Source organism: Hoplias malabaricus, chromosome X2, assembly GCF_029633855.1.
Source record: "Hoplias malabaricus isolate fHopMal1 chromosome X2, fHopMal1.hap1, whole genome shotgun sequence".
Lineage (NCBI taxonomy): Eukaryota > Metazoa > Chordata > Actinopteri > Characiformes > Erythrinidae > Hoplias > Hoplias malabaricus.
In genome coordinates, this window is record NC_089819.1 from 49,696,596 (window position 1) to 49,717,272 (window position 20,677).

At 40.7% G+C, this 20,677-nt stretch overlaps 1 protein-coding gene across 3 annotated transcripts in view; it reads left to right on the forward strand.

The window, feature by feature from the left end:
- LOC136677460 (protein C-mannosyl-transferase DPY19L3-like) overlaps positions 1-20,255 on the forward strand; it is a 46,789-nt gene extending 26,534 nt beyond the window's left edge. For 2 of the 3 annotated variants that reach the window (XM_066655000.1, XM_066655001.1), the window contains exons 17-19: positions 13,954-14,086; positions 16,546-16,704; positions 19,187-20,252. In XM_066655000.1, the coding sequence (XP_066511097.1) occupies positions 13,954-14,086; positions 16,546-16,704; positions 19,187-19,375 (481 nt within the window). In that variant the 3' untranslated portion in view covers positions 19,376-20,252. Of the gene's footprint in view, positions 1-13,953; positions 14,087-16,545; positions 16,705-19,186 lie in introns of all 3 variants that reach the window. The other variant, XM_066655002.1, reaches the window with a different exon arrangement.
- The last annotated feature ends 422 nt before the right edge of the window (positions 20,256-20,677 follow it).

Here is a 20,677-nt window from a genome sequence, read left to right on the forward strand (position 1 = left end):
TTCATAAACTCATATGTCTGAAGAATGCGCACACACTTACTTTAAGTGTCTACAACTTCTTTCAATACTACTAGGTACTATGAACTAATCTAAAAATACATTCATTCATTGTCTGTAAGCAGTTACCTCAAGGTACCAGTTCATCACAAGGCACTACACACTCACACCCACTCCTGCACGGCCAGTCCACCTGCCAAAGTGTGTTTTTGCACTGTGGGGAACACACCAAACTCCTCAGGGCAGTGACCCAATGCAGGTCTCGAATCCTCGACCCTAGGACTCTGGAGCTATGTGAAAGTGATTCTACCTGCTGCGCCACCGGCCCTCACACTGAAATAAGCCTGTCCACACTCCCTAAAAGCAGTGAACCCCAGACCGTCCACCATCTCGGCTGAAAATTGCTGCACCCGTCCTCTGTCTGTGACTTCATGCTGCATAAACTCAACATTTAAGTTCAGTTAAATCAATCATATACAGCTATTTTTTACTTAAAACAGGACTCTGCTCAATCTAACTTTTACACTTTCACAAACTCAAAATTAAGAAATTGTTGAAAATAATTGAATTGTTCAATTGAGTGCAAAATAGAATCACTCAAGCCAGTTAATTACTTTGAACATTAGGGTTTGCAATATTGAAATTAGGAGATGAAACACACAACCAAACCCATATTTAGCCTAGTGCCACTCCACTTGGTAAGTTTTCCCAATCACACTATGTTACCAAGCTGGTAGGGTGGAGGTACAGTTTCCTCAGAGATGTGTGAAGCCAGCCACCACCTCTTTTATAAGCGACTGCCAATGCAAAGTCATTGCACAAATCAGTATGCCTAGTGACTAGGGGACACGGGGCTAACTAGTGGGCTAGGACTGCCTACCACTCCTGGCATTTGTGCTCACCGCCCCCTAGTGTTCACTAGTGTGTGTAAATGTGTGTTTCACTGCAAGAATTGGGTTAAATGCAGAGAACAAATTTGTCTGTGTACAAGCACAGTGGTCAATAAAGTAATTTTAATTCTAATTCTACTTCTAATCTTTGCCACCTAGAGAGCTTGCCATGGATTGCAGTGGCATCACTGGAGAGATAGGGCCAGTGCTTAGACTCTGGTGCCACTCGGTCACACTGTTATATGATATTACATGGGCATTGATTGATGCAATGATTTATCCCTTTCAGTTTACAAATATTGATTGTATTTTGTTTTATATTTCTTATTAGAGTTCTCTGTTTATTACTGTGAATGTTTCTGTGTTTAGTAGCTCTCTCACGAATGAGAAAGTCGGAAATGTGCGTGATTAAAAAAAGTGAAGCTGATAAAGATTGTGAGTGTATTTATGTGGTGAAGGTAGATGTGATGTCACATGACACAGGTTTTCTCCCTGCTAAGCAAATCCAATTTATGTCGGAGATTAGAGTGTGTGTTACCTTGGCAGCGGCTGCTACTGCGGCATTAAACCTTTTCTCTGCGCTAATTACCCCACAGATGAAAGAGTTAAGTACGGATCACCTTTCACCAAACCGCACCGCTGCCAAAACTCCCTCTTCTCCAATGTAGATTCTCCAGAGTGCTATGTTCTTCAGGGAAAATAGGGAGTGGGTGCGGGCTTTAAGATGGCTGGCAGACTTCAGAGAGACAGCTCTCAGCCTGTTCTCTAACAACCATGAAATAGAATACACTGTGTATCATGCATTATTATGCCGTGTTGATTGTGGACAGGTTGTTAAGAAAACCCTGGCTTTTTTTTTTTTGCCAAGCCTTTGAAATAATTATTTGTTTATCAGGAACTCAAGCAACGGAAGATTCAGTTTCAAGTTAGGCTGTGGCATGCCTATTTAAAATGACCGTTGTCCTTATTCCAATTATGATTAATCTACAGTCAGCTCTGAGATAATTGGCAGCCTCAGTATCAATTGGTGAAATATCATAAAAATCTCAGCTTGATAATTGAATGAAAAGAATCTAAGATTTAACTGCATATTCAGTCTAAGAAACCCAAATGTAATTTACTCCATTCAGCTACAAGATTAAAACCACTGATAGACGCCGTGTATGAGGTTGATTATTTTGTTACAGTTGTCAAAGGTGTGATGAATTAGCCAGCAGTTTTACAGTCAGTTCTTGGAGCCTGATCAAGGAAGGACACAGTGAAGGGAAACAGCCACAGGTTCATGAGTGCCCAAGGCTTATTGATATGCGAGGGGAGCAAAGGGGTCAGCATGGTCATGCAGTCCCATACGCATCAAGCTGTGATACATTGTGTGTTCTAACTACTTTTTGTCAGAGCCAGTATTCACTTTTCCATCGGTTTATGTTACAGTAGCTCTTCTGTGGGATAGGACTAATGGGCTCCTCTGGTGCCTCAGTGAGCCTTGGGAGGCCATGACCCTGCCACCAGTTTACTGGTTGCCCTTCCTTGGACCACAGTTATTAGGTGTGTGGTGCTAATTCTGCAGTGTGTGTGCGTTTTGACTGCTTTTAAAGTGTTCAAAAAAGGTTGCCATATGTGCAATCAATAGGCAGGTTGTAGTCAGTGTTTCTTGGATGTTCCTCATCATCAGCTTCTGATTGGAGTACCTCAGATTTTACTTTACAGCACCTTCTGGGTCGTTAATATGTGGATAATATCATGGTATTATATTAATAGTTTCCCAATAAATTTAACATCAGTGCCCTGGTTGTTACTAAATAATCTAAGGTACCCCAAAAGTAACTCATTCGCCTGTTTCTACCTTTGTACTGTTCCTGACCGTCTGTGTCTTTAAATGCTCAGGTACAGTGTCAATACAGATCTACTGCTTCTCACATTAGCTGATAATAACAGTTTTTTACAGATCTTTGCTTTACTTAAGCAGGGAATCAAAGCCTACTCGTTCATTTTTGCTAATCTGTAAAACTGGGAGTTCCACCCTGTTTTTCTGCATAGAAGGCAGCAGCTTTATCATCTACGCCAACCTCTGGCTACAACAATAACCCTCAATATTCTGAAGAACATATGTTATTATCAGATATCACATACATTAGCTAAGAAATAAGATGTAAGTCTGAAATAAGAAATGCATCAGCTTGTTTGGCGGCTTCATTAAGCAGAAAGAATATCATGAGCTACTCTGTTTTTTTTTTACATTCATCCTCCAATATTCACTACTGAATGAAAATGACAGTATTCTTCTTCTTCTTCTTCATCATCATCTTCTTTTGTACTTAATCCACTTTCATGGTTGTTCTGTAGACAGAACAAGCAAAGAACCCCCGGCAACTCTTTCCCTCTCAACTTCCACCAGCTCCTCCTGGGGAATCCCTATGTCTTTTCAAGCCAGGCTGGATATACAATCCCTGCAGCGTGTCCTGGGTCTACCCCAGGGCCTCCTCCCTGTTGGACATGCCCGGTACACTTCCAGCGGGAGGTGTCCAGTGGGCATACTTATATGAACCAGTTCAACTGGCGAAGGAGCAGCGGTACTACCCTGAGCTTCTCTCAGATCACTGAACTCCTCACCTGATTACAGAGATTATGCCCAGCAAACCACAAAGCTAATTTCAGCCTCTTGTGTCTGTGATTTTGTTCTTTCTGTCTTTACCCAAAGCTCACATGAACAGGCCATGTTGAGGGCTGTGTCCTATCACCCTCAAGGTCTAGAGTAAGGGTATAGTGCAGTGGCCATAAAGAACAATTGCAGCGTGGACCTTAGCAACAGAAACAAACTGTTTCTACTTTCTAGCTTTTAAGATGTGTTCAAATTAGCTTTATTTTATGGCGGCTGCCTTGGGAGAAAGTTAGAGTCTGAATGTTACATGGTCATTGATCGCAATAATTCCTAAAAACAGAGGGTAAACTTTATGGTTTAATTCAGCAGCAGTAAAATGAGTTGAATTAAGATCTCATCAAATAAAGTATTTGGGAAAAATCTCCTAATTGGTAAAGTCCACATTACTTTATTAAATGTTGACTTTTTGGGGGCACCAGCTTGCTCTGAGGCTTCATTAAGCAGAATCAGTATCATGAGCTACTCTCACTGGGCCACAGAGCAGGGTTGAAACAGGCTCAGAGAGTTCCCCTTTTTGGCACAAACGGAGCGAGGGCTTTATATAAAAAGCTGACTCAGCCTTTGATGCCATTGCAGAAGGGCCAGTAGATTTCTCATTGTCATGCAAGTAGGCCCAAGCTTCTTAATTCTTAATAAATGTCTGAAGTAGGGTTGGCACAATACCACTTTTTCTTCTTCTAATTTAGATTCTGAAACTTTGGTTATCTGCTGATATTAGTTTTTTCTTTAAAATGTATTTGAATAAGCTTTTTTTTCCCCCAAATGGAGGCACTTACAGCAGCAGTTGAGCAAAGAGCCAAATTATAGTTTTCAACTTTCACAAAAAAGTAGCCAGTGTAGCCCAGACATATTTGGAAAACACATTTTACTTCATTAATTTAGCACTAGAGTTTCAGGACAAATTTTTTCAGTAAATACATTCCCAAAATGCCCCCCCCCCCTCAAACTCATCTAAGTTTGGTTCTCTATTAAGGTTATTGTTTATATACTTTACAACAATGTCTAGGTTTTCTTTATTTTTTTGGGTGTGTAATAGAAATTAAGAAGAGCTGACTGTGGCTGCTGTGTGTGACAGTGACCATCCAGTGATAAAGTAAGAAGGAAAACAGTACACCAAGTATATCTCAATGTAGAAAACTGTCATACTTTAACAGCTTAATGCACCGAAGAGAATGGAAAGAATTTTCTCAGTGTTGCAGTCCAGACCCCTCTTCACTGATTGTAGATTTACTGTTGTTGTGTGAACGGAGAGTTTGCGGGACACAATATGACACATCAGTCTAGAGTTTTCCTCTGAGCTTGTCAATGTGGTGTTAAACCAAGCCTTTGGTGTGTGTGTGTGGGTGTGTGTGTGTGTGTCTTCTCAGTGTGAGTGATCCGTGGCCTTTCTCTCTGACTGCCTCTGTCCCACAGATCCCAGCATGTTCTTTGTCAGCATTGTGACGCTCTGTCATCATAGTCAGTCTTATCACTCTGAATGTCTGTCTGCCATGTAATTAATTTCCTCTCCATTGTTTCACGATTTTTATACCGCACATCCTTTTTGTTAGAAGGGGAAAAACAGAGTTATTTCCGAATGTTGCCTTGTTTTGGAATAATGAAGACAAATTAGCCTTTTGTTTTCTCCGGAGGAAGAAACTTTCACGGCCCCTCAGAGCATGGGTAATTTATGTTCCTTGAATGAACCAAGATGCTTTTCATTTTTTTTTCTGCTGTAGTTTCTCTGGCTTTTCTCCCTTTTTTTTCCTTCAGTGTTTTCTTTCCATCTACACAGCCCTTCAATTTTCGCTACCAAATGGCGCTCACACAGCTTTATTCTTCCCTGCTTCTTAATTTGGCAAATTAGCATTATTTTTGGTGACTGCCTTGGGAGAAAGCTCACTAACACTACGTTAAAGCATGTGAGTGAGTCCTGACTTGCCTCAGGCCCAATTTTACACCCCCTGAAGCTTTTAAAGTCACACCCCCCCACCCCACTGCATTTTGGAGAGCTCATATCTTACGTTTTGGGAGTATTTTTATGTTCTTCTACCTTTTGTCCATGTTTAACAACTAAAGGAGTTCAAGTTTCTCATTATCTTTTAAGATAATATCATCCTTTATTAGTCCCACTAATTCACAGAATTTTAGAGTTATACACAGTGTTTTGGCTACTGTGCTTTTAAGACTGATATATGTTTAAATAAACCGTGTGAAGGGACTGGCCGAGCTGCTGAAGGCTAAATTGGTAAATGTAAATTGGTTGCTTGTCCCAGCACAACACCATACATTCTAAGTTAATTTTGCTGCCAAATTTCTACATATGATCCTCAAAATATTTTTTTTGGGTTGTTCACCTGACACTATGCAATGCTCTGTAAATCCAATAAGACTGAGTGTTGTTTCCTGCATGGAACAGATATGTGTGTTACAGATTATTATTATTAGAGTGAGATCTAGTGCTGATTGTGTGTTTGACTTAATTGCAGTTTGGTGGAACACATTTCCTGCGAGTGGCTCTGTTGCTCACTGGTCGCCCAATTTGCAGTTTCCAAATTGTCCACTTTAAACTGTAGCTGCCACTCAAGAAACACTCAGAGTGAAATTTCATTTAACTCTGAGTCACTTCCCCTCATCTGCAGATCAATCACATGACATTTCAGTGGCTGCTCTCACCCGATCGATCGGATCATGACTCTATCTGAACTACGTAATCGATATTCGTCTTTCTCCCTGTCTCTCGCTGTCCGTCTCTTTTGTTTTCTTTCTTTCCTTGTCTGTCACTGTTTGTTTCTCTCTCTCCCAACCTTCCATCCATCTCTTTCTTGTTCTCTTTCTACCTCTTTTCCTTCTTCTCCTGCCTCTTTCTTTCTATTTTTTTTCCTTGTTTTCTACCTACTCACTGCCTTTCTCTCTCTTTCTCCCTCTCTCACACTACTCTAATTTTGTTCTCTCCCTCTCCTCTCCATACAGCCTCTTTAGAGTGATAGTCACTTTGTCCTGGATCTCCGCCAGTTCACGTACACTGTATTGGGCAATCAGCACCCCGCTCCAAGTATGCTCTGCTGCCCTCTGAGATACGTGAGCAGAAGTTTGAAAAGTTACAATGACTGGCTTCACCTGTCTCTGAGCCATATTTTTAGTTTTCATCCTCAACACCTATCAACAGTTTGAAGACTTGGAGATACATAGCTTTTCTTAATGTGTTGAAATCATTAGCATGTTCTCTTTGTCTTGTCTTTTGCAATAAATTAGCAGTTCTTAACAGAACTTGCAATGAATACATTCAAGGCATTCAGGTGTTTAAAAACATCGCCGAAAAGATTTTTGACATTTTGAAACAGAAAAAACTAAATGCTTTATTTAGAAAAAGAATAGTTTAAAAAAATTAGCATTACATAGAAACAAAAAACACACAGACACACAAGGTACACAGACCCTACTATGTTTTGTCTTTTTACAGCTTTTTGGCAGCTGTAGTATTTGGTAACCCTGTGGCTTATGAGCATGGAGTCCTCTACATGGTTTGTGGTCCTAGTAAATCAAATATTCATTTACCAACTCATTGTGGGCACAAATTACATATTGTGCAGCACATTTTGCTCCGCGGCTGTTCTCATACGTACATCTGGCCATGAGTGGCCACTTTATTTTGTACACCTGCTCGTTAACGCAATTATCCTGCTGCGCTGAATAGAGAACCATGTGGGTGCAAAGAATATAACAGGAGATGTGGAAAGACTCTGGTGTAAACCTTAGATCAAGCAAGACACAAGATCTAAGTTAGCTTGACCATAGTATGAACAATAATGCCAGATGTGTTGACACTAGCATCTCTGAAACAGCTTAACAGCTTGTGATTTCATGCCCTATAGTCTCTTGAGTTACAGAGTGTAGTGCGACAAACAAAGAACACACAGCGTGCAGCAGCTCTGTGGGAGAATACACCTTGTTAATGAGAGGGGTCGAAGAAGAATGACCAGCCTCAAACTAACAGGAAGGTGACAAAGACTCAAATAACAGCTGTTTACCAACAGCTGTGTACAGAAGGGCTTCTCTGAATACAAAATGTCTCAGACTTTGAAGCAGATGGATGACATTAAAAGACCACACCAGGTTTCAGTCCACTCAGATGAGCTAAGAACAGGAATTTGAGGTTATTGCAGCCATCTTATCTACCAGAAATGGTTGACTGAGGATTAGAAAAATGTTCTGCTGAATCGGGACTTCTCCTGTTTTCAGATGGTAGGGTTGGACTTTGGCCTAAACCACAATTCACAGATTCATTCCACTATGAGTCAACAGCCAAGGGCAGGCCAGGGCACAAACACTACATATCAAGCACATCAAAAGGGAATTTCACACATTTCGCCCTATATTCTCTGCATTGTGATATTGTTATAATGGAACCAGAAGAAGACGTCTGAAGTTTACATCATGTTCATGATGGCTTAGTGCATGCTGGGTAATATGTGGCATTGCCAGACTCTGTAGGGAGAGCCTAGTACCATTCAAAACATAACGTGGCCAAGAACTGCCTACTACTGCAGAAGAAGTTTGACTGACATGCAAAATGTCCAATCACAAGTCTGCTTTATTTGGCATGATGTGTAGAAGAGGACAGTGTTTATGATTCACGTTGAACTGATACCAGAGCCATGTATGGAGAGATAATCTGAATGCACCTGGCAGAATCCTGACAGTGAGGCCATCTTAACTTATTCAAGTATCAGACACTGTCTTGTGGGCAGAGCTTCTGTGGCTGAGACTAAATAGTCCCCAAAGTATTATGTATTTATTTATTTATTTTAATCTAAAGCATATACTACATTCCATGTGGCTCCTTATGTAGCTGCTTGACAGAATGCAAGAGTAACACTTTTTATTTCCTTTTTTTTTTTTGGGCCATACATAAATGTGTTACTTTATACCTTAACTGTTTTCTGTTATTCTGTTTTCACACCTAGTGTGTTTTCTAAAGTTTATACCAGTTTGGATTGTTGTGACATTGGCTCTGTTATATTGCAGTGGCTAAAGGTTTTAGATATTAATGTATTGGCCTACGATATAGCACGACAAAAGAGACACTTAAACCATCTTTATCACAGTTAATAAGCAATTTAATTAAATCTCACTCTGTTTCTGTGTGATTGATAGGTTAAGAGTCACACATTATCAAATATACATAGCCACAGCAATGTGTTTTATTAACGAAGTGAGTGCCCTTGAATGATTTAATATTAAAACAGGTACATTCTGTGAGTAATACATTCTTTATGTGCTACTTGAAAAAGAGAAAATATTATTTGACACTGAATTCCCCTATTTAGTGTTGATATTGTATATAAAATTGTCTTTCCACTAGCAATGCAATGAGTTGGAAGAGACTGAGGATTTTTTTTTTTTTACCCCTTAGGGTTTACACTGCTTTATTTTCCAAATAATTTGTGGCACAGGCAGAGCTTTAAGTGGTGGGATAAAGGGAGGTAATCATAAGAAAGCAATAGTCACTAAAGTCGGTGTTATAGTGAAGGATATGTAGAAGGGGATGTGGTGTTGGACAGCAGCATGAATGCAGTGCTGAAGCAAAATTAATTGAAATTAAAGCCCCTGAAGTTTAACACTTATTCAGCGAATGCTGAAGGGAAAGTGCTTTACCAAAACTGTCTAAGTGGCTAATGTCAGTCCAAGTTTTTAACTGGTGGAGTAAACCTAATATACCTAATAAATTGTCCAATTTGTTTATAATAAATGATAAGTAAGATCAGATCAGTTTCTCTCTCGCTTTCTCTCTCTCTCTACGCTCCATTGTGACCTCAAATAACAAAGCTCTATGTGAGGTATGTTTCCAGAGAGAAACTAACAGGCCAGCAAGACAAAAAGGTCTGAATGTTCAATGCACTCCCTCTGAATACTCCCTAGAGTTTCAATAAAGTATTCTCCCTAATAGACTGCGAACCATTTAATTTGAATCCTAATTAAGTCTGAATTCTAAATGTGTGTTTGTTTGTTTTTTATTGTTTTTTTTTTTTGTCTCCAGGATCTCGCCTAATTGTCCAGCTATGTCTCTCTTACTATGGCTTTTTTTCCTCTTTGAGTGTGAACTCCTCTGGCCCGAGTTCTCCACCTAACTCACAGCGGGATAGATTTTCTGCTAGCTTTTTGCTGACTAACTAGCAGAGTGATTGACTGATGATGAGTGGGCAGTTCATTCACCCCCCCCCCCCCCGAGTTCACTCATCCGTTTGGCCCAAATCGACAACGTGTACTGATGGCTGCCGTTTTTTGGATGTGTCGTCATTACGGCGAAGCCCCACTTTGAGTGTGTTCATTAAACTTTGATGGCACACTGCTTTGACATTGTAACCATATTTTTATGAGGGATGAGTTTTCTGCTCGGAGCATAGAGCATTTGAACATCTGCTGATATGTCAGGACAAGATTGAGTGTATTTCAGTTAGCTGACTCGCTAAACGTTGAAATGTCCCAGTTGCCCAACTTTTGAGGAGAGGAGAACACGCCGCAAAATTCCCACGTGGTAGTTGTTAGCGTTTGCCAATAAAGGCACGGCCATTCATTTGGTCATGTCCAATATAACATCATTAAATTCGCTCCGTAGGCTCTGTGGGCAGAGTATCATTGAAAAGCTAGCACACCTGCATCTGCCTGCATGATAGTGGCCGGCCACCACTGCGAGGGTCCCATCAGCTTGAATATTAATGTCATTAATCAATTTTTATAATGTCAAAGGGGTGCGGGCTAACTCGAGCTGACATTTACCCAAGATAGTATAATTCTGAAATGAAATGCAAATCAGCCCAGGGCCAAAGGAATCCCTTATCAATATGGCGTAATTAAGCAAGGATAACCACCTCCACCAGAGCACAAACTGACCCCAAGGAAAGAGTGAAGGGTCACTTTCTTAGGCGTCTTTGATCTGGATTTAGAGCGAAAGAATGATAGATCGTTTTGGAATTCCAAATCCACTTGATTTTTACAGATTTGACATGGGAATGGGCGTGAGCTGTCAGAAGATTGGAGCAGAACGGCTGTTGTGAAAGAGGCTGACGGCTCTGTCTCACAGCGTCGCCTCATAATCAGATTGTGTTCCTTTTTAATATCGATAATACGATGACTCGGCCAGGAGGGAGCACTCAGCCTGGAACAGGGGATTATGGGACTTAATCTGCTGCCTTGGTGTGTGTGTGTGTGTTTGTTTTTATATACTTTCAGGGCAAAACATCTTGATTATGTAGTGAACCAGAGAAACCAGTCAAACCCAACATGGCCATCTGTCATTTTTAGTCAAATAAAATTATTATGTATGATGTGTTCATTTGTCATCATCAGGGATAACATATGTCACAGGAAATTGCGCAAAAGTCTTAATAAATAACTAAATATAATAATCACATTTTTTAAATCAGGTTTTCAGTATTCATTGTTTCCGTATTTTGCCTTTAATACACCTTCCGATCTTATCTTGTTTAGTGAACTGGCTTTCATTTGTTTAAGTGATGATTTTGCACAGCATCATCATTTTCTTCATCTCTCTCTCTCTCTCTCTCTCTCTCTCTCTCTGTTTGTGTGTGTGTGACTGTAGTGACAGTGTTAGTCTGTAACTGTACTCTATGGGTTGCTCTCTCTTCAAAGTCTTCCCTCAGGATCTTGATACCACCTCATTTTCTTCTCACATTAGCCGCTGCCAGCGGACAAGCCGCTCCGCCACCCGCTGACAAATGGCAACCCCTCTGTAGTCTATTACTGCTAGAACCTTCACCCTCATTCTTCTTTACTCCCTCACTTTCCTTCTATCTCTCTCTCTCCTGCTCGCATTCTCCTTACTCCTGTATCTTTCCCTCTTTAGCTCATTTCTTCCTTAGTCAACCCCCCCCCCCCCCTCTCCCAGTCTCTCTAGTTCTGTTGCATTCTCATTTCTTCTGTGTACACTTACCCATTTCTCATCTCTCAACATTTCTCTTTCTGTCTCTCTGTTTCTTTTGGCATTCCCTCTATTCTCTAGTTTCTTTACTCCTTTAACTAATTTCATTCTAAATCAAACTCATCCATCTGTCTCTCTCTCTCTCTCTCTGCCCTTCTCTTTTTGGCTCACCCCTTTATTCGCCATGCTCTCCTTCCCTGTCATTCTATTTCTAAACATGTTGCTTTCTTACTTTCTTTTTAGCACTGTCATATCTTTCTTAATTATGCTTGCCCTTCATTTACCCACCAATTTATTTCTTATTAACTTTGCTTGCTCTCTCTCTCTCTCTCTCTCTCTCTCTCTCTCTCTCTAACACCCCCACTGTATGTACAGAGGTGAGGATTCTGTGGTAGAGGAGGGCAGGCTGAGTGCTGAGAGACAACCCTCAGTAATTGTGGCCATTTTTCTCCCTGTTCAACTTTGCCAGTGTCTTGAACAGTCTCAAATTGAATGCTCCTGTAGTTACTGTGTGTGTGTGTGTGTGTTTGTGTCCATGTGTTTGGAAGAGATGGTCCGAGAGGAATAAGGTGTTCAGGGTTCCATTGAGAAAAGAAGTCAGTATGCAGTTAAAGTGAATGTGTTTTTATATTATATGCATTTAGCCCTCACATTTTTTTGGCTGCTGTTTATTGACCTGGTGCATGGCAGGGGTGGGGCTGTCCTCTGGAGGTTCTTGATATACGAAAGACTCTGAGCAATATTCCTTTACTCTAATAAAACATTCCTCCCAACACTTGCCGGTCGTAATGAAACATTCCTGCCAGCTAACATCTGCCATAATGGAACTGTCCTTTTGCACTCAGGGTCTAGTCTGTCCACCATTCTCCTTCACCTTACCTCTGAGACTGACAAACACAAACACTCCTGTTTACTACAGTCCTCAGACAAACTGCCATCTGTAGTCAAGGAAACACATTTGCTTCAACACAGTTAGAATAGCTGTTCCTAGTGCTGGTATTATTTGAACTAATTACGTGAAGCGTTTACTTCTGCTTTAGAGGGTAAACGTTTTTGATAAATACTGCTCTGGTCACGTTTTTAAGATCCAACAAAATGGCCGATAGACGTCTGAAGCCGGGCTGAAATGGAATTAAACCTGTTATAATGTCGTGTGCGCCGTGTTTGTTTATTTATTTATTTATTTATTTATTATTTATTTATTGCTGTACCGCTCCAGAAATTGAGCTGATGACTGGCAAATGTCAACATCGTCCACAGAACATTGACTCGCTATAGAACATTGAGTTTACAGAGTTCAGATTATAGCATATGCAGGGGAAAAAAATGAAAACAAGATGAAGCAGATTAAAAAAATCTTGTCTCAATTATAAACCACAGCCTCTGATGTATAATAAGTTCACTAATGTTTAATTAAACCACAAGGCAGCGAGTCTGTGTAATTTGGCTTTTTGCGAACAGGCATTTTACTCAGGAAACCTATTACAGAACAAGCCTTTGCTAAGAAGCAAGGGCCGTTACTTCCTTGAGTAGAAGAACTTCGGTGTTGAACTTGAACTTCAGGCAATGACCTTTGCGCTTGTTTTTTGTTTTCATGCAAATATATCAGCCTTTGCTTTGGCCACAAAGGTCTGCCTTATGCAGATGAGCTTCAGACCAGTCAATGTTTTTTTTTAGTATGCTGTGAATTTTTGGAAAGGATTAAAGATGATGTTTGTTTTAAATGAAGCAGGGCATTTGCATGACCTAATTAACAAAAGGGATCCTGGTCAAAATAATGAATGCCGATCTGAAATTCATTCCACAGCGTTGACCAGAGTTTTTAACACGTTACAAGCAAAGTCACCATATGCATGATTACAGCACAGGGTTTTGTTTTTTATAGTTTTTAATGTAATGCTACTTTCTGAATGTTAGCTCACAGATTTTGAGTTTAAAGGCAAATCACTTCATTTATGAAATACCACTGATTTGAAACATCCCAAATGTCCAATTACTCTCTAATAGCTTGTATCAAGAATTACATTTCAGATCAGTGCTAAATGACAAGTGAGTCTATTTTTCTGTACAATTTTTTTTTTTAAATATAAATTTCGCTGTTCTACACTCAGATGGTACTTATCATAATGATGCTGTAAGTCTCTAAAGCAGCAGAATGAGCCTTAAAAGTGATGATCGCATCCCAAATGTCTCCCATTTGAGCATTTTGCACTTGAGTAATGGAAGTGTACACATGGCTGCGTGCGCTCCTGCAGAGCCAGTTAACATTCTTCCCTCTGTTAGAAATTAATGTCAGCAGCTTGCTGCAGCTTTCGCGGCGGTTCCAGTGTGCCTACACTCTTCTCACTCACACACATTTAACCCCCACCCCTTTCCTGGTCTCTCCCACATCCCCCAACACACAAACACAGTCTTAAATGTTAATGAAACATGAAAAGTGTGTAAAGCTGAGCGCTCCCGTTTTTTTTTTGTTCCTCCCCGTGCAGCTCCAAGACCCCCAAGCGTGCAGTGTTTGCAGGAAGTATGCAGCTGCTAGCGGGGATAAAGCTGTGCACAGGAAGGGTCCTGACTAACCACCCCCACTATGAGGATCAGGAGCTGCGGGAGAGGACCAAGCAGGTACACATTTAGTTTGTATATATTTTTAATGTATATATATGTTTTTAATTTTGCTGCTATTTTTGCTTTCTATCTCATGGCAGTCAATTCAGATTTACAATAAGCCTCGGAGAGGACCAGAGATACGGCGGCTTTTTAATTAAGGATATAATGAGCTGGCTCATTTTGGCTGATGCGGCGGGGTGAAGTGAAGCATTCACACACACTCACACAGCCCACGGAGGTCATGATAGTGAATGCTTAATGAGCCAGCGACCAGATCCTGCCGAGATACCCTCCAACATATGAGCTGAAAAAACAGCCGGCCAGGGCAGACTGACAAACAGAGAAGTGCTAGTGTTGTGATGGTTGAACCCTGGCCTGGATCCTGTCAGACACAAGTTTCAGTGCTAGTATGGTCATTTAGGAGTGTTAAAATTCACCCATCATGGTGCATGAGTCTGGAGGTGTTGTTTCCCAATACTGGGTTCTTACAATTTTGTTGTTGCCAGTTCCTCCCGTTGGTCAAGTCTCCCCCGCACAGGGTCCTACATAACTAACTAATTACGTGAAGACAATCACTGCATCTTTTCAAACTTCTGCTGACACAGTTTCATTAGACATCTCAGCATACTTAGAGTTGAACACTAACTGCACCATATGTGCTAGTAGACACCCATGCTGGTTAGTATCTTGCTGAGTGATCAGGAGGGAAAGAGAGGACCACACAGCCCTCCCTCAGAGAGTAGAGCCCATTATGCTTAATAGATTCCTGGCCTTTAATGGCGGCTTCTTTGCCAACATTTGAACTCACACTCTTCTGATGACAGTGCAACACACTGGTGCTACTCAATAGACCCTCCATATTTAAATTGTGTTTTAATGGAAGTGAATTCATATAATATTCATATAACCAATAGATCTAGGTTAAGTTAATTAAAACTGATTGTGGATGTCATAATAAACCCAATTGTTTCCAAAGGATTGTAATCATATTGACCCCTCTCTCCTTTTTCAATACATGCATCCTCAAGCAAGGGTCCATTTCTCTCTCCCTCTCTCTCTCTCTCACTCACTCTCTTCCCCTCTCTCTCTTTCTCTGAGAGAGAGATGCAATGGCGTGTTGTGTTTGTCCGCTCTGCAGCAGATGGAGTGGAGTTAGGGTGCCTGTCAGTAGCAGAGATTAATCAAAGTGCTTCGGCACTTTCCCTGAGACCATTATGCAGAATGTGAAGGTTGAGGGGGATGCAGGTTAGGGCGGAAGATTCCGGAAAGGTTCTGGAGCCCTGGGGGGTGGTAGTGCTTGAACTCTCATAGGTCTTAGTGGAGAGGCCTGACTAATGAGAGGTGTGGATTAACGGACGAGCAGTTGGACAACTCCAACAGCTGCAGCATAAGAGTAGAGCACAGGAGCCGAGTGACCTTCACCTGTATCAGAAATACATCCCTGATCAATTAACACCTGCCCTGAAGATCAATCCTGACAAGATAACAGCGGGGACGCCACTCATTAAAGCTGTGACGTACATTAAATAAAAAGCGAAAGATTTGTGAATGGTTATTATATTGTTCACTCTGTAGGCTCAGCTGTGTAAGTGTAGAAAGGATGAAATATCCTTGTTAAAAAAAAAAAGGAATGGTTATACATTTTTAAAATATAATTAAAAAATTAAATATAATTTACCAAAACTTTCAGCTGTTTGCAATAAACCAAACAAGAACATTTTAAATAGCCCAACATCAGCTATTATACTTTCCCAACTCAACAAATATGTTAATTAATTGACTACTGCAATCTCAGAAATATTCAAAACCCCTGAATAGTATCCCTTATAAGAGTCTACACATGCAAATCAGGTATCTCAAGTATCTGAAGAAAATAATCAAGGGCTTCATTAGTTGCATCTGGTGTGGTTGAGATAAAACACAATAATATTCAAATTAGTTTGGTTTGATTGGTTTATTGCAAACAAATTTTGCTAACAAGTAATTAATCAAAATTGGGGAAGATGACAGACAACAGGATCCAAAATATTTGGCACCCTGGTCTTCAAATTTCTCATTTCTATCCACTGTAATGCACAATTATGCTTTGTTTGTTTGTAGTATATTGCAAAACCACATGAAGCCTGGCCTTTCTAGGAGTTATATTACATTATTTGTGTTTGATTTATTACAGTAAGTTAAACTTAGCAAATTAAGATTAATTGTGCACTAAAAGTAGTAGGAATATTTAAGTGTGGTCTTTAGAGAGCATGTGTTATTTTCAAATTAAGGAAACATGTAATTTGTCCAGGAGTGTTTAACTGTTGCTTATAACTACTAACTGCATTGTTTTTTGCTGTAAATGGTATGAGAACACTCATATAAACTTTGTACCCTCGAGAGCGTTGTTACTATTAATAATCTCTCTCTCTTTTTTTGTCTCTCTTTCTCTCTGTCTCCCCCACTCCCACTCCCCCTCCCCCCAACTCTTTCAGGTGTATCAGGTATATGCCCAGCAGTCTGCAGAGGAGGTGTACAGGCTGCTGCGCTCTGTGGGAGCAGACTATGTGATTTTGGAGGACAGTATTTGCTATGAGCGCCGGCACAGTCAAGGCTGCAGGCTAAGGGACCTGCTTGACCTCGCCAATGGACATGTAGGTCACCCCCCCCCCGCCCCCCGCCCTTATACAAACAGACAAACACACACACACACACACCTCTCCATTGCTACATTTCCAATTATTGTGGTTACATAACACTGCTGCAGTCAACATCACAATAAGCTGGTGTCTACTGCTCTAGACAACTTTCAGAACAATAAAAATAAAAATAATGAGTTTTAAGAAACGTTGTCTCTACAAAATGCGAGGTTCCTAGCTTTGCTTTGACCATTATTAGCTTTTAGATTTATGCTGCTATTTGCTGTTTACAAACAGTACACACGGTGTCTTGTTTCTTTATTATAATTAGACTAGTTCCTCTTTAATTAAGACACCCCTGTTTTTCTGTCCACATCGTTAGCTTTCTTGTGTACAATTGTTAGAGTATTACAGGTCTGCACACTGCGCATTAAAGTGTAAATATACACCTAAAATCGGTGGGAGCAGATTAACAAGGAAATGGAAGTGAAAGTATTGGTGAAAATCTAGTTTCTTCTAGCTTTTATGACTTCCACTACTATACCCTTGTTATTTTTGAAACAGACCGTTTTTGCGGTGTTAATTGGGGGCTTTGAGCTTCCATTGCTGTTTATTGCTTTGGCAGGGTATTTGACAATATTTATGCATATGACAGAGTATATCCTTATGTGCGTTTCAGATGATTTAATTAAAGAACACTGACCAACTTTTTAAATTTAAAACTAAGCTTAATTAAGCCTGGTTTATTGGATTATAAGCAGAATTATTTTTCTCAAAATATATTTGAAGCTTCGGTACCAAACAGACCATGGAGTATTCTTTAAGAGGACGATCCTGGTTAGCTATGTTTGACTTATTATTTACGTTTGGAGCTATGGGAAGAAGTTTAAATTTGACTTTTGGCCAAACTGCTCCTTTTGGAAGAGAAGCACTGCTGCTGAACAAGGGAAATATAGCTGTCAGCGACACTCTTCTGAAAGCTGTTATTTTGGTGGTGGATACTACACGATTTCATACTGAAACTGCCACAGACCCGAACATATCACGATGGCCATTTTGAAGCTTGAGCTGATGCTAGCTGTAAATGTCCGGACGGTTGAGTCTCATCAAGCATCATGCAGACAATTCTTCAGCAGAGAAGGCTTTGAAAGTGTTCAATTACAGACGTGATGGAGGCTGTGCATCTCACCTCCTCTGATCTGCACATGGCCCAGTCATGAAAAATCATTCTCTCACTCACCCGTTTGATGCAGCCAGAAGATGAGTCACTCCTAATTTGGATTCCTTCAGGCTGTCTTCAAAATCCTCTCTGATCCAATGCCCTAGCGATGCTCTTATGCCTCTCCATGTGTGTTGATATTTCAAATTCAAGCCGATCTCTTACAGAGACACAAAAGTGGGGTTTGATGGCCTTGATGCATCTCCAGCATGGTGGTGTCAGACTTGGAAACTTGTGGCATGCAAAGTGCATTTAGAATTCAAAGAGGTGCCTATGGTGTTTCCGATACCTGTGGGTGGCGTGGGAACTGGCTCTCTTTGATTAATTCCTCTCAGAGCTCCATTCCTCAGCCTTTAAATTAATTTGGGAATATTTACAAAGTGAATGTTTAAACACTTTAGGGCAAAGCTCTCAGTTTGATTTCGTTCAGAGATAAAGATTCTTACTACCTGGCTTTTACCGCTCTTTTACAAAAATGAATCCAGACAAGACTTCTTCAGTCTAATTATATAGACAATGTGCTTTAGTTGGATACTCTTACTTGAGTATATTGGAAGAGTGTTAGGCGGTCTGCAGGGAAAGATCTGAGGGTGGTAGAACAACTTCTTAGAGCCAATCCCGGTGTAAATGAACTGATGGAGTACTGAATGCACTGGTGCAGAGTAGAATTCACTGTGTATAACTGATCATATTGTAGAATTTCACTTATATAAACATAATAATAAATCACGCATTGTTGAATTTACCTAAGATGGCAAGACATTTTTGGAAAGCCGATGTAGTTTCCATTCATGTGTCATTGTCTGGGTGTGTGTGTGATGTCCTGTGATTGAGTGGCGACCTGTCCATGTTGTTTTCCTTCCTCCGTAGGCTCTGGACTCATGCCTAAATGAACGGATGAATAAAAATTGGAGTTTAATGCACATCCCAATGGTTTTCTCCTAATGAAATCCCCTAAACTCCTCTTAGGAAGCTGTAACATTGTCAGGGTCTTCATCAAGGTTTATAGCTCACAGAAGGTCAAACTGTCTCCAGTCTGTGAGAATTTAATGGAGACCTGGAAGGCGTTAGACAGGGTTGTTTAGAGTTTGAGGAATGTGTAAAGGATTAGCTTCAGTTTAAAGTTTAGAAACTATCAAAACCTTACACACAGTTTATATAAAGAAATGGTCACATACAATTTAAGGATTTCCAACAGTAACAATGTATAATGTTGTCATTTCTGTTAATGCATGAATAGACTGCTGAATGCTGAGTGATGTGTGTTTTATGCCTCAGATCATGGACGGGCCCGGAGAGAATGACCCTGACCTAGTCCTGGCCCCTCACCCACGCTTCTGCCAGGCCATCAAGACCGGAGAGCCGCCGTACTCCACCTTCTTCACCCGTGTGTTCCAAAACAAGACCTTTCACATCTACAGGCTGAAGAAGACCAAGAAGAAAAGCAAGGCAGACAGTGGCGTGTAGCAGGAGGCCAGCGATCTCCCCCTGAAACCTCCTCCACATCAGCCCCCCACCATGCAGGCTGCTGAAAGGAATGCTTAGTGAGTGTGTGATTGCAGTAGGGGGCTGTGTGTATGTGGGTGTGTGTGTGTTTGTGCCCGTGTGTGTGTGTGTGTGTGTTTAGACAGATGCCTGATTGGACCAGTATGGGCAGATAATGCTGGATGTCTACGGGCCTCTAGCTCTGAACCATGTGGTCTAAAGCAACAGGAGCTCGTGTTTAAAGGAGAGAAAGAGAGAGGGAGAAAGATGAAAACGTCCCCTGCTTGGTTTTCTCTTTCTTTTATTCTCTTTCTTTCATGATATGTGCTCACATGTCAAACTCTGAAGTTTACACACAATCATGCGCTAAAGTAGACCCCCTTTTCTTCTGCTGCTGTTTCCCCAACCCATTTCATCCTTTTATACATGTGCTGGAGAAATGAGTAGTGGGTATTTAGAAATGAAAAGGAAAAAAAAAGGGAAAACAAGGGGAAAAAAAAACCCTTTGATAGTCAGAGATATGAATTTATTTGAACTTTCGGGGTAATTATTGCCTAGCCTCGTGTTGTCTTTACATCAGCCGAGCTGTTGGCCTGTGCCATCTCTCTGCTTTCCAGTCCCAGAGATGCAGCTCACTGTCTGGCTTTTAAATTTAATGAGAGCCCTTTTTTCAATACACGCATCCAAAAGCAAGGGTCCAGCTCTCTCTCTCTCTCTCTCTTTCTCTTTCTCTCTCTTTCTCTTTCTCTCTCTCTCTCTCATTCTCTCTCTCTCTTTCTCTCTCTCTCTCTCTCTCTCTCTCTCTCTCCCCCTCTGTCTTTTTCTCTGTGACTAATAAAAGCTTGTCCTGGTCACGGGTGCAGTGAAGGTGCCATAAATTCTCGCTATAACACCTAATGGTTCTAGCACTGTGAATATCATTGCATATTTGTTCCCTTTTTAATTAGTGCTACAGTGTAATTTATTGTCTGGCGAGTTGCCTTGAGTGACAAAGAAAATCTTTTTTTTGTGAATTTTTTCCCCCCTCTTTCGTTTTTGGACCTTTGTACTCTGCGAGCTCAGTCATCTCCTCAGCACAATTTACTTGGTTTACAAGGATAGTATCACACTGTTACATTTAACCTTAATTGTTATTAGGACGTGTTGCGTAGATGACACTAGTGGACCTTCCTCTTTATGTGGAATGTGGGAATACGGTCATTGTTCGAAGCAGAGCTGAAAATATTTAATTGCAATTTTTCCTGACCAACATTTTTAATTTTTAAACTGCAGTTATTTGCAATT